The sequence below is a fragment of the Panthera leo genome, chromosome A3, assembly GCF_018350215.1.
Source record: "Panthera leo isolate Ple1 chromosome A3, P.leo_Ple1_pat1.1, whole genome shotgun sequence".
Taxonomy (NCBI): Eukaryota; Metazoa; Chordata; class Mammalia; order Carnivora; family Felidae; genus Panthera; species Panthera leo.
In genome coordinates this window covers 62,085,889-62,100,208 of record NC_056681.1, presented here as the reverse complement: position 1 = coordinate 62,100,208, position 14,320 = coordinate 62,085,889, and the positions used below count along the sequence as shown (strand labels likewise).

General features: G+C 38.9%; 1 protein-coding gene across 6 annotated transcripts in view; it reads left to right on the top strand.

The window, feature by feature from the left end:
* The window catches only part of CA3H2orf92 (chromosome A3 C2orf92 homolog), a 47,801-nt gene that overhangs the window by 14,269 nt on the left and 19,212 nt on the right, over positions 1-14,320 (top strand). For 5 of the 6 annotated variants that reach the window (XM_042932071.1, XM_042932070.1, XM_042932067.1 and 2 more), the window contains 2 exons: positions 8,761-8,850; positions 10,753-10,833. In XM_042932071.1, the coding sequence (XP_042788005.1) occupies positions 8,761-8,850; positions 10,753-10,833 (171 nt within the window). The remainder of the gene's footprint in view (positions 1-8,760; positions 8,851-10,752; positions 10,834-14,320) is intronic. The other variant, XM_042932072.1, reaches the window with a different exon arrangement.

The following is a 14,320-nucleotide window of genomic DNA, read 5'->3' as shown; positions in this document are numbered from 1 at the left end:
GTGCTTGCCTTGAAGCTGGAACTGGTTCTTTGAAGTGTCAGAGTCCCAGGAAATTAAGCAAAGCATAGAAGATAAACAGTTAGAAAGGATTGTGCCCCTCAAAGGGGGGGGGGGTCCCTGTAGCAGCAGCAGGGCCTCTATGTGGGAGTTATTGCAAATGTTGAGTCAGACCCCATCTTAGACCAGCTGTATCACATCTGCCTGACAAGGTGCCTGACAAGGTATCTGAGGCTTAACCAACTGAGCCACCCAGGCGCCCCTGCAGTCTGTGGGTTTGAGCCCCGCATCGGGCTTTGTGCTGACAGCTCAGAGCCTGGAGCCTGCTTCAGATTCTGTGTCTCCCTCTCTCTCTGTCCCTCCCCAACTTGTGCTCTGTCTCTCTGTCTCAAAAATAAACATTAAAAAAAAAAAAAGAAAGAAAGAAAAAGGACTCAGAATAAATGCCACATCAATGGAATTTGTGATGATTATTTTCTGTGGCCTAGCAAAGTAAACTTAGAAGGGAAAAATAAAACGTCCCCAAGGGACAGATAGAAACCATCTTTTAAAAAGGAGGAAAACTTGGGGCACCTGGATGATTCAGTTGGTTAAGCATCAGACCCTTGATACCAGCTCGGGTCTTGATCTCAGGGTCGTGAGTTCTAGCTCCACGTTGGGCCCCATGCTGGGCCTGAAGCCTTCTAAATCAATCAATCAATCAATCAATCAATCTAATATATTTCAAAAATATATAACTATGAAAAATTACTAACAGTTTTATAAGGGAAGAGTTTTCTGAACTTATGCAATCTGTTATTCTCCCTGCCCTCCCCAGGCTCCACCCAATTTTTATAGATACAGTTTTCATACACAACATTTATAAATGAATTTTGAAACTGTCTGGGGATAGTCTTGCCCCTGGGGTTTGTCATGTCCTGGGAAGTCCTGATGAGACTTGGAATTTTCTGGGTCAGCCCCTCCCTCACTGCAGGTTCTTCTCTGAGGCACAGGATGTGTCATGTGGGATCTCAGTCTGCAGCAGCCCTTCCAGGACTACCTCAAAGACTTTTACGATGTTTGCAGCTCATCCAGTTAGTGTCCCAGGAAGCTAGTCCCTGCATGTCACATACTGACCCATTTGGATTGCTGACATCACTATGGCACCAGAGTGTAGTCTACTGATGCCCGATATCTATGTACAGGAGTGACTCAGTAAATATCATGGTTAACTGGATCCAGAGCTCACCTGGCAGGGCCCACTACTTCTCAGTCTGCTGAGCCTACTGCCTGCCTTCTGGCTGCCTTGAGCTGAGCTGGTTTTCCAGCTTGTCATATTGTTCTGTGCAGCTGTGTCAGTGTGTTCGATTGTGTCTGTGTGTACTTCTGTCTCTCCCATGTGCCTGGATGGCTCAGGGGTGCAGACCAGGCAGCAGGTCTCAGTCTGCTTTGTTTGTGTTTTCTTTAAAATATCTAACCATTCAGTGCCTACTATCTATAAGTCAACCATTATACATTTCTTTTTTTTTTAACGTTTATTTTTTTGAGAGACAGAGGAAGACAGAACATGAGCTGGGGAGGGGCAGAGAAGGAGGGAGACACAGAATCCGAAGCAGGCTCCAGGCTCCTGAGCTGTCAGCACAGAGCCCTATGCAGAACTTGAACTCACGAACCGCGAGATCACAACCTGAGCCTAAGTCGGTCCCTTAACCGACTGAGCCTCCTGGGCACCCCTACATTTCTTTGTACAGTTTGAGTTCCAAATGTTTATTTCAGTCCTATTATTTTGAACATGGGCCACATTTTACCCTCAAACAATGCTATATGGCTCACAGTGATAAATGGTTCACAAAAATTTCGTTACTACTTTATGTATCCTTTCCCACATTTATTGAGATACAATTGACATATAACGTTTAAGTTTAAGGTGTAAACATGGTGATTTGATATACATATATATTGCAAAATTATTAACACTGTAGTATTAACTAATTCCTCCAACTGCATCCCGTAATTATTTCTTTTTTGTGGTGAGAACATTTAAGATCTACTCTCTTAACAACTTTCAAGTATATAATACAGTATCATTAACTATAAACACAATGTTGTACATTAGATCCCCACAACTTGTTCATCTTGTAACTGGAAGTTTGTAATTTTTGATCAGTATCTTCCCATTTTCCCCACCCCTTAGGCCCTGGCAATCACCATTCTACTTTGTTTCTATGAGTTTGAGTTTTTTAGATTCTATATGTAAGTGAAGTTACACAGTATTTGTGTATCTCTGTCTGGCTTATTTCACTTAGCATTATGCCCTCACGGTCCATTCATGTTGTTGCAAAAGACAGTATTTCCCATGGCTGAATAATATTCATTATAGATCTGTATCTGTATCTATCTCACCTCTTCTTTATCCATTCATTCACTGATAGACACTTAGATTGTTTCCATATCTTGCCAATTGTGAATAATGCTGCAGTGAACATAGGAATACAGATATTTCCTCGAGATCCTATTTGCATTACCTTTGGATAATACCCAGAGGTGGGATTGCTGGATCCTATGATAGTTCTATTTTAACTTTTTGAGGAACTTCCATGCTGTTCCCATGGAGCCTGTACCAATTTACATCCCCACCAACAGTGCATAAGGGTTTCTTTTTCTCCACATCCACATGAATAGTTGTTATTTCTTGTCTTTTTGATGGTAGCCAATCTCACAGGTGTGAGAATGTGGCTTTCATTTGCATTTCCCTGATGATAAGTGATGTTGACATCATTTCAAGAATCTGTTGACCATTTTTATGTCTTCTTTGGAATAATGTCCATCTAATTCCTCTGACCATTTAAAAGTTGTATTTATTTTTCTTCTATGAGTTGTATGAGGTCTTTATGTATTTTGGATATTAATCCCTTATCAGATATATGGTTTGCAAATATTTTCTTCCATTCTGTTTTTCATTTTGTTGATATTTTCTTTTGCTGTACAAAAGCTTTGTAGTTTGATATGGTCCCACTTGTTTAGTTTTGCTTTTGTTCCCTGTGCTTTTGATATCATGTCCAAAAAATTGTTGCCAAGACCACTGTCAAGGAAATTTTCTCCTATGATTTCTTCTAGGATTTCGTGGTTTCAGTTATTAAGTCTTTAATCCATTTTGAGTCATTTTTTTGTGAGATGTGTATGATAATGGTCAATTTTCATTCTTTGCATGTGGCTATTCAGTTTTCTCAACACCATTTATTGAAGAGACTATCTTTTCCCCATTGAGTTTTTTTTTTTTGTTTTTTTTTGTTTTTTTTTTTTTTTTTTGCTTTCTTGTCAAATATGAGTTGACTATATATGCATAGTTTATTTGGGGGCTATCAGTTTTATTCCCTTAATCTATGTGTCTATTTTTATGCCATACAATACTCTTTGATTGCTAAGGCTTTGTAGTATAGTTTGAAAGAAGGAAGTATGGTGCTTCCAGGATTGTTCCTTTCTCAGAATTGCTTTAGCTATTCAGGGTGTTCTGTGGTTCCAGATGAATTTTAGAATTGATTTTTCTATTTCTGTGAAAAATGCCATTGGGACTTTTTTTTTTTTTTTTTTTTTTTTGAGAGCGCAAGTCGGGGAGAGGCATAGAGAGAGACAGAGACAGAGACAGAGAGAGAGAATCCCAAGCAGGCTCCACGCTGTTAGCACAAAGCCCAAATGAGGCCCAATCCCACAAACTGTGAGATCATGACCTGAGCCAAAATCAAGAGTCAGACGCTTAACTGATTGAGGCACCCAGGCCTCCTGTCATTGGGATTTTGATAGGGATTCCATTAAATCTATAAATGGCTTTGGATAGTATGGACATTATAACAATATTGATTCTTCTGATCCATGAACATGGGATATCTTTCCATTTGTTTGTGTCTTTGTCAACTTTTTTTCACCAAAGTCTTGTCGTTTTAAGTGTATAGATCTTTCACTTCTTTGGTTAATTTTTTCTAAGTATTTCATTGTTTTTAATGCTATTGTGAATGAGATTCTTTTCTTTTTTTAAAGCAGATTTTATTTATTTATTTGTTTATTAAAAATTTTTTTTAATGCTTATTTGTTTTTGAGAGAGAGAGAGAGAGCATGAGCAGGGGAGGGGCAGAGAGAGAGGGTGACACAGAATCTGAAGGAGGCTCCAGGCTCTGAGCTGTCAGCACAGAGCCCAACATGGGGCTCCAACTCAGAAGCCATGAGATCATGACTTGAGCTGAAGTTGGACCATTAACCGACTGAACCACCCAGGTGCCCTGAGATTTTTTTCTTTTCAGATGCTTCATTGTTAGTATATAGAATTGTAACTGATTTCTATGATTTTGTATCCTGCAACTTTACTAAGTTCATTGATTATTTCTAACAGTTTTTGGGTGGAGTCTTTAGGATTTTCTCTGTATGAGATTATATCATCTGCAAACAAAGATAATTTTACTTCTTTCTTTTCTTTTTTTTTAAATTTTTTTTATCTTTATTTATTTTTGAGAGAGAGAGAGTATGAGCAGAGGAGGAGCAGAGAAAGAGGGAGACACAGAATCCAAAGCAGGGTCCAGGCCCTGAGCGGTCGGCACAGAGCCCTACGTGGGGCTCGAACTCACGAACCGTGAAATCCTGACCTGAGCTGAAGTTGGACGCTCAACTGACTGAGCCACCCAGGTGCCCCTACTTCTTTCTTTTCTGATTTAGATGACTTTTATTTCTTTTTCTTGCCTGAGTGCTCTGGCTAGCACTTCCAGTACTGTGTTGAATAGGAATGATGAGAGTCAGCACCTTTCTCTTGTTCCTGATCTTAGATGAAAAGCTTTAAACTTTCACTGTTGAATATGGCGTTAGCTGTGGGCTTGTCATATGTGGCCTTTATGATGTTAAGGTATGTTCCTTCTACACTCAATTTGTTGAGCATTTTTATCATGAAAGGATGTTGTATTTTGTCAAGTGTTTTTTTCTGCATCTGTTGAGGTGACCATATGATCACCTTCATTCTATTAATGTGGTATATCACATTTACTGATTTACATATGTTGAATCATCCTTGAATTTGATGGATAAATTCCATTTGATTATGGTGTATGATCCTTTTAATGTGCATTTTAATTGTTTGCTAATATTTTGTTGAGAAGTTTGCATTTGTATTCGTCAGAGATACTGGTCTGTAGTTTTCTTATCTGGCTTTTCATGTATTATTTGGCTTTGCTAGTCTTGTAAAGTGAGTTTGGGAGTGTTTCCTCTTATTCAGTTTTTTTGAGGAGGATTGGTATTAATTATTCTTTAAATGTTTGGTAGAATTAACCTGTTAAGCCATCTGGTCCTGGGTTTTTTCTTTGCTGGGGAGATTTTGATTATTGATTCAATCTCCTTACTCATTATTGGTCTGTTAAGATTTCCTATTTCTTCATGATTCAGTCTTGGTACGTTGTTTGTTTCTAGGAATTTATCCATTTCTTCTAGGTTGTTCAATTTTTTGGTATAATAGTTCATAGTAGTCTTATGATCCTGTGGTATCAGTTGTAATGTTTCCTCTTTCATTTAAGATGACTCTTCTCAATGTTTTCCTTGGTTTAGCTAAAGATTTGCCAATTTTGTGTATCTTTTTAATAAACCAACTCTTAGTTTTATTTATCTTTTCTATTATTTTTCTTGTATCTGTTTCATTTATTTTTTCTCTGATCTTTGTTATTTCTTTCCTTCTTCAAACTTTGGGCTTAGCTTGTTCTTCATTTTCTAGTTCCTTGAGATATGAAGTCAGGTTGTTTATTTCAAATATTTATTTTTTTCTTAATGTGGGCATTTATTGCTATAAACTACCCTCTTAGAACTGTTTTTATAGCATTCCATAAGTTTTGGTAAGTTGTGTTTCCATTTTTGTTTGTTTCAAGATTTTTTAAACTTCCCTTTTGATTTCTTCTTTGACCCATTGGTTGTTTAGCACTGTGTGTGTGTGTGTGTGTGTGTGTGTGTGTGTGTGTGTGTTTAATGCTTATTTATTTTTGAGAGAGATAGAGAGAGAGAAGGAGACAGAGAGAATGAGCAGGGGAGAGGCAGAGAGAGAGAGGGAGACACAGAATCTGAAGCAGGCTCCAGTCTCTGAGCTGTCAGTACAGAGCCTGATGCAGTGCTCAAACCCACGAACCATGGGATCATGACCTGAGCCAACATCAGACGTTTAACCAACTGAGGCACCCAGGTGCCCCCAGGACTGTGTTGTTTAATTTCCACATATTTGTGAATTTTCCAGCTTTCCTCCTGGTATTGTTTTTTAGTTTTATACCTTTGTGGTCACTGTGAAATCATTGGTATGGTTTCAATCTTCTTAAATTTGCTAAGACTTGTTTTGTGATCTAATATATGATCTATCCTGGAGAATGTTCTGTGTGTACTTGGGAAGAATGTGGGGTTTTTGTTTGTTTGTTTGTTTAAATGTTTATTTTTGAGAGAGAAAGAGAGAGAGAGAGAGAGAGAGAGAGAGAGAGAGAGAGAACCAGTGGGGGAGAGGCAGAGAGAGAATGTGACACAGGATCTGAAGTGGGTTCTGTGCTGACAGCAGAGAGCCTGATGCGGGGCTCAAATTCACGAACCATGAGATCATGACCTGAGCTGAAGTTAGACGCTTAACCGACTGAGCCACCCAGATGCCACAGGAGAATGTGTTTTCTGCTGCTGTTGGATGGAATGCTCTGTATATGTATGTTAGGTACATTTGGTCTAAAATATGGTTCAAGTCCAACATTTCCTTGTTGCTTTTTCTGTCTAGTTGATCTGTCCATTGTTGAGATTGGGAAAAGCTGATTGCTCACTGTGCTCTTCCTTTCCTGGCATGGAGAAATCTTTCTAGCTGGGAAGTTCCCTCTTGATGTTGAGCTCTGCCAGTTTAGGATGTGGGATGATGCAGACAAAATGAAGCTGTCTTCCTTCTCTCATGAGCAGGGGAGAGGCAGAAGGAGAGAGAGAATCTTAAGTAGGCTCCATGCCCAGTATGAAGCCAGACATGGGGCTTGATCTCAAGACCATGAGATCATGACCATGAGATCATAACTTAAGCTGAAATCAAGAGTCAGATCCTTAATTGACTGAGCCACCCAAGCACCCCAGTCTTCCTTCTCTTTTTATGCGACTATCTTAGGGTTTTTGTTGTTGTTGTTCCATGTGTTGCTAAAGTTTCTGAGGTGGAACTCTCTCAGGGCTGTTTATGTTCATGGATAGCTGTATAATTATTAATCTGTGTCAGAGGATGGAGACCATGATCTCCTATGTCACCATTTTTGTGATGCCACTCTCTCCATCCTCTTTGAAGCTCCAGCACCTTGTGTGGTTTCTGAGTAGAGCTAGGGCTTGGTAAAAAGTTGTACAAATGATCCATAGTCTTCCACTTTGTCCCAGTGTACACAGGCATTATGATTTTTAGGAACTTATGCTTGGTTCTTCCATATAATAATGGGTCATCAAATCTGAGTGGCCAGGATCATCTCAGTGAGACGCATTCAGGTGTTGCCTTAAACTTGGCTGCAATAACTGAAGTATCTGAATTTAGTGGCTTAAACAAGGAGGAGGAGTTTATTTTCCTTCTGTTCCAAACAGTCTGAGGGAAGCAAGCTGGTGCAACGCTCAGTGACTTTGGTCAGGGCCTTGACTAGTGCATGTGTCTCTTGTATATAAGATGGCTTCTGCAGCTCCAGACATCATATCTGCTTTCAAGGTAGGAGATAAAAGGGATGTGGAAGCACAGCCCCAGCATTACATTTTCTTCTCTCTAGTAAGATTCTTCCAGGGTTCCAGGAGTCTCCAGAGGACTTTTGTGTGTCCCATAGCCCTCCCCTGGCTGCCAGGGAGGCTGGAAAGGAAGTGTCTTTCCAAGGGCTGGTCCCTGAGTTCTAATCACTATTAGGCCCAATGGAGGCAAAATTGGCTGGTGATGGAATGCTACAGAATCTGTGACAGATATCCTTTTTCCTGTCATATGTTAATTGCATCTTTGTTTCCTTTGTATTTAATGAATTTTTTCTTCCTTCTCCACATATTACTCCACTTGTGCATGATTCCAATGAGCAGAAAACAGGCAATATTTACTAGTGGATCAGGGGTTATTGTTACAAATAAGATGATTATTAGCAGTTTCCAAGTATTTAGCCTTTAGGATGATCCTCACACCGACACTATTAAGTGTTTTCACATATGTTGTTTTATTCAATTTTCACAAAACCTCTATGAGTCAAACAATCATATCTTTATCCTACCAGTGAGGGAAATGAAGATCAAAGAAATGGAGTTATTTGCCCAAGATCACCTGTTGGCGAACAACAAAATCAGAATGTGGGTCTAGATGTGTCTGCCACAAAACAGGATCTTCACTATGAGAAGCTTCCTACAAGTGGTAGTAGGTCTTACTGGAAGAAAATAATGCGGATCTCGTAGAAATAAGAAAGAGGTTTGTTCGTACAGAGGGACTGCTTGGGGGCAGTTTCAGAGGTGGGGAGAAGGACAACAGGAGCAAAAAGAAAAACTGTGACATTAAATATCATGAGATTTGGGGCAAAATTTCTAGTCTCATATCCATAGTAAGTAATGTTTCCTTTTGGAATATCTAGTGAAATCTCAATTTTTCAGAAATGATTTAGCTAGATTAAATTCTCCTTCTTAAGACAAGGCATTTTAGAGTATAACATTATGTGTCTGTTGCATTTGTATCCTTTATTCACTGATTTCATAGACTACTTTAGGTACTTTTCCTGGACTGCTGGTATTAACATGCCTTTCTTTGCTTCACTTGAGATGAAATTCAACTGCAAGTGTTTTCCAAAGTTCCATTTGATGATACAAGAACAGCAGGCAAGTCAATTACAAAGAAAGAAGTTAAGGAAAGCAAGTATATGCCTTTAAAATTATAAGTGTACATACTTATAAAACCTATGTGTTGTATTATTTGTATTACCCTATCATTTTAACATTCTTAACCAAGGTATGTAGGGGCAAAACCAAACTGAGATGTGGAAGAAAACATTGTCCAATACTCTCCATGACCTTCTGCCAACTATGGAAGTCTGTGGTCTAAAGTACAAATATCACTATATTTTGGGGGTGATCTCTGAAGTTCATGTGTCAGGGAGGTTCTCTCACTCTGCAGGCTGTTCAGAGGATGAGAACCAGATTTGCAAGTGGTGTTCACTTTTCCTGGTAACACTTGCCGTGAGTAGTGTAATGACTTTCTATTCAACAGCACTTTATAGTTCAATGTTCATGAGTGCCCTGGTCATTGATTTGGGATAGTAAAGCCTTCCCACATCCCTCCCCACATCTCCCCACCCTACACTCTAGCCTCTGGAAAATATTTGCACAAAGAGACAGAGCCCCTTTCTCCCTTTGGACTGATGCTCAAATGCCAAAGCTGAGAGGAAGAAGCTGGTCACGTGCGAAAAACATGTACATTAACCTAAATCACACAGGTGACAGAGAAACTCTTTAATGTGGCACTGTGTGCATTAGGAAAAAAATTTAAATTGGATAATTATTTATCAGGATAAGCCAGGCATGTATGCCACGTTGAAATTATGAAACTATTAGCAAACCATTTTTAGAGCTAACAGTCCTCCCCATGCATTTCACAAGCCGCAGATTAAAGTGAATATTTTACTGTGTAGTCATGATGGGGCAGGGTGCATAATGTTATTTGGGGCATATGTGTATAATGCTCCCTTGGCTGACACAATATGAGGAACACATTTTTAACAAAGTGCATTGAATTCACCAATGTTTCATCACCAGAGAACTGCACATTTCTCACTTATTGAATCAAAGTAGTCATTGTTGACTCAGTGCTTTTCCATTTATACCTTCATTTTTTATTCATCAGTGACAACATTAGGAATTCCTGGTGCTTATCCGATAGGTCAGGTAGAGGTGGCCTCAGGCCCTCTGAGACCCCTCCAAACATAGACCCTAATGTGGATTAGGGCTGAGTATGCAGTAGTATTGTTCCCTGTTTTCCAAAACAAGAAGGCATCCCATTTCCAAGATGGTCAAAGTCGTTGCTTGTTGACATCATTTCCTATGGAGGGGAAAGTTTTTGTTGAGAAGACACTGAGATAAGTGTCCATCTGTCATTGCTCCTTCCTGCCCTCTCCCCACCCTGCCCCCTGCCCCGGCAAAACTGAGCATTGAGCATAGCCAGGCTTGGACGCAGTGCCACTTATTGCACTTCATAGTAGATAATAACACTGGGACATGATAAAGGGAGAATACTTTTCAGTCTACAGATGACATAAGCAAATTTCATCTTACCCAATCCTCACAGGCCTCTTGTGGCTGGCTCCTTTTCCACCAGTCTCAGATGAGAAAACCAAATTCCACAGAACTTTACTGCCCAAGGTCACAAGACACTCAAAGGGTGGACTAGAACCCAAAACTGATGCTTTTTCTCCTAAAGTAGGTAAAGTGCATGATGCTCCCCTCAAAATACCATGCAAAGAAGTATTGATTTAAAAAGATTTCATGTTGGAGCACCTGGGTGGCTCAGTTGGTTAAGTGTCTGACTCTTGATTTTGGCTCAGGTCATGATCTCACAGTTCGTGGGATTGAGCCCTGTGTTGGGCTCTGTGTTGACAGCATGGAGCCTGCTGGGGATTATTTCTCTCCTTCTCTCTCTCTCTGCCTTCCCCCTCCACCTCCGCTTGTGCTCTGTCTCTCAAAATAAATACATAAACTTAAAAAAAAGTTTCATGTAGATCCAATGAATGATTCACACAGCTAAGGTTTATTTTCCCATAGGTTATCCTCAAAAAGAGAGCTTGAAAAATACTGAATTTGTATCAAGTTCAAATCAAGAAGAGCATTTGGCTAAACTATTTGGTAAGTAATCTCCTCGTGTGAAGTCATTACGCTGTCTTTGAAGAATCTCCCCCTTGTCCACAGTTTTCTCTCAGATAACCTGATGCTTTGGTGGGAGGGAACGTGCTTGCCTTGAAGCTGGAACCAGTTCTTTGAAGTGTCAGAGTCCCAGGAAATTAAGCAAAGCATAGAAGATAAACAGTTGGAAAGGATTGTGCCCCTCAAAGGGGGGGTCCCTGCAGCAGCAGCAGAGCCTCCATGTGGGAGTTATTGCAAGTGCTGAGTCAGACCCCACCTCAGACCAGCTGTATCACATCTGCCTGACAAGGTGCCCAGGAGATTTCTACAGCAGTAGAGATGGTGAGGTCGTGAGGCTGAGATAAACCTTTTCCCCAGGTCTTCAGCCCTACTTGAGCATGAGAATCCCCTGGGGAGGTTGTTGAAAAGATGCCTGATCAGATTCTTCAGCATAGGATGAGATATTTGCACCAGTAGTTTTAAAGCTCTCCAGGTGATTCTATTTGAGACTCATTGATCTAAGTGTCTCAAGTAACATTTGAGAAAACCAAGGCCTGGAAGGAAGATGGTGGGGTAGGAAGCTCCAGAAATATGTCTCTTCATCAGTGCTACAATTGAACTGCCAAGAAGTATCTTAAGCAACTATTTTGGAACCTTGGATTCTAGTTGAACGGTTGCATTGCCCAGAGGAATGCTTGAAGAGACTGGTAAATTTTGGTGAGTTTTAGTGTTTCATGTAGATCCTGCCACGCTCCATCCCCAGCCCCATAGCAGATAGCCAAGGAGTAGGCAGCTTGCATTCTCAGTGTAGCTTGCTGGTGCCAGAATGGGCAATAGAAGCCTGTCTTCAATATGTTAACTGCCTTTAATGAGTTAAGGAAATGAGAGATAAAGAACTTAAGGAAGTCAGGAAAACAATGTTTGAAAAAAATGAGAATATTAACAAAGAAACAAATTATAAAAAGGAACCAAAGAAATTCTAGAGTTGAAAAGTACAGTAGCTAAAATGAAAAACTCATTAGAGGGATTTGAGAGCAGATTTGAGTAGGCAGAAGTAAGTATAAGTAAATTTGAACTTGGACAATTGAAATTATTCAGTCTGAGGAGCAGAAAGAAAAAAAAGAAAAAAAAAACAATGAGCAGAGGATGAGACATCTGTGAGACAGCATCAAGTGTACCAACATATATATTACAGAAATCCCAGGAGGTGAAGAGTTGGTGGCAGGGGGGAAGAGAATATATTTCAGGAAATAATGGCCCAAAACTTCCCAAGTCAGATGATTATATATGTCCAAGAAGCTCTAGAAACTCCAGGCATAAGTGCAACAGATTCACACTGAAACACATTATAGTCAAATTGTTGAAACCCGAAGACAAGTAGACAGTCTTAAAAGCAGCAAGGGGAAAGCTACTCATCATTTACAAGGGATTCTCAATAAGATTAATGGCTGATTTCTTCTCAAAAATCATGGAGGCCAGACGAAATGATATGACATATTTAAAGTCCTGAAATAAAAGTACTGTCAATTGATAATTTTATATTTGACAAAGCTATTCTTTGAGCATAAAAGATATGTCCAGATAAACAAAAGCTGAGAGATCTGCCTGTAAGAAATGCTAAAGAGAGTACTTCAGGCTGAAATGAAAGGACACCAGACAGTCAAAAGTTTAAGAATATAATGAACACTGGTAAAGGTGGCTACATAGGTAAATGTAAAAACCAATATTATTATAATTTTGGTTTGTAACTTCATTCCTTTTTGCAATATGATTCAAAAGGCAACGCATAAAACAGTAATTGTAGATTTATGTTAATGGACATACAATGGGTAAAGATGTAATTTGTGACAATATAGGTGAGGGTGCAGATTTATATGAGCAGAGTGTTTACATACTATTGAAATCAAGTTGGTATTATCACACTAGGTTGTTATAAGTTTAAAATGTTAGTTGTAGGGGTGCCTGGGTAGCTCAGTCAGTTAAGTGTCCGACTTTGGCTCAGATCATGATCTCATGATTTGTAAGTTTGAGCCCCACCTCGGGTTCTGTGCTGACAGCTCAGAGCCTGAAGCCTGCTTCACATTCTCTCTCTCTCTCTGCCCCCATCTCAAAAATAAACATAAAATAAAATAAAATAAAATAAAATAAAATAAAATAAAATAAAATATTAGTTGTAATTCCCAAAGTAACCACAAGGAAAAGAACTAAAAAATATACAGAAAGGAATGAAGAAGACAATTGAAATATAACATCACAAAAAAATCAACTAACTCCCAAAAGAAAGCAGGAATTGAGGGGAAAAAATTATAGGACACAAAAAACAAATAGCTAAATAGAAGAGGTTAATTCTTTATCTGTAATCACATTAAATATAAATGGATTAAACTCTTATTAAAGGGCAGAAATTAGCATATTGGCTAGAAAATCCAATTTTCTTGTTGGGAATGTAAGAGAACAGTATGGCTGTTCCTCAAACAATTAAAAATAGAAGTACCATGTGACCCAGCATCCCATATTTGGTTATATATCCCAAAGAATTGGAAGTCTCAAAGAGATATTTACCATGCTCATAGTAGCATTATTCACAATAGCCAAGAGGCAGAAGCAACGCTAGTGTCCATGGATGAATAGACTAATGAAATGTGGGATATACACACAATGGAATATTATTTAGCCTTAAAAAGGAAGGAAATTCCGTCACATGCTACAACATGAATGTACCTTGAGGGCATTATGCCAAATGAAATAAGCCAGTCACAGAAAAACAAATACTGTATGATTCTACTTATAAGTGGTATCTAAAGTCAACTTCAGAGAAACAAAGTAGAGTGGTAGTTTCCAGGGGCTGGGGCTGGGGTAGGGGGAGAGGAAATAGGGAGTTGTTGTTTAATGAGTATATTATTTCAGTTTTGCATGATGAGAAAGTTCTAGATGTCTCTTATACAACACTGAATAAACAACACTACTGTACTGTATGCTTAAAAATGGTTAAGATGAATGGGGTGCCTGACTGACTCAGTCAGTGGAACATGCAACTCTTGATCTTGGGATTGTGGGTTTGAGCCCCACATTGGGTGAAGAGATTATGTAAAAATAAAATATTTAAAAAAATTATTAGGATGGTAATTTTTGTTATGTGTTTTTAACAACTAAAAGTAAAACTTATTTTAAAATTTAACATCCTTTTGTGATAAAAACACTCAATAAACTAGGAATACAAAGGCACTTCCTCTATGTGATAAAGGCCATATATGAAAAATACACATGATACTCAATGATGAAAGAATGTAAGTTTTTCCTCTAATATTAGGCAGAAGACATTTTTTCCAATTCTTCCCACATAGACTGTAAGTACTAGCAGAGAAATTAGACAGGAAAATGAAATAAAAGATCTAAAATGGATCACAAAAAAAAGTTCACAAAAAATTGTTAGAGCTAAAAAATTAATTCACATAATCATCAGTTCTCTATAGTTAAGTCTGTTTCTTGG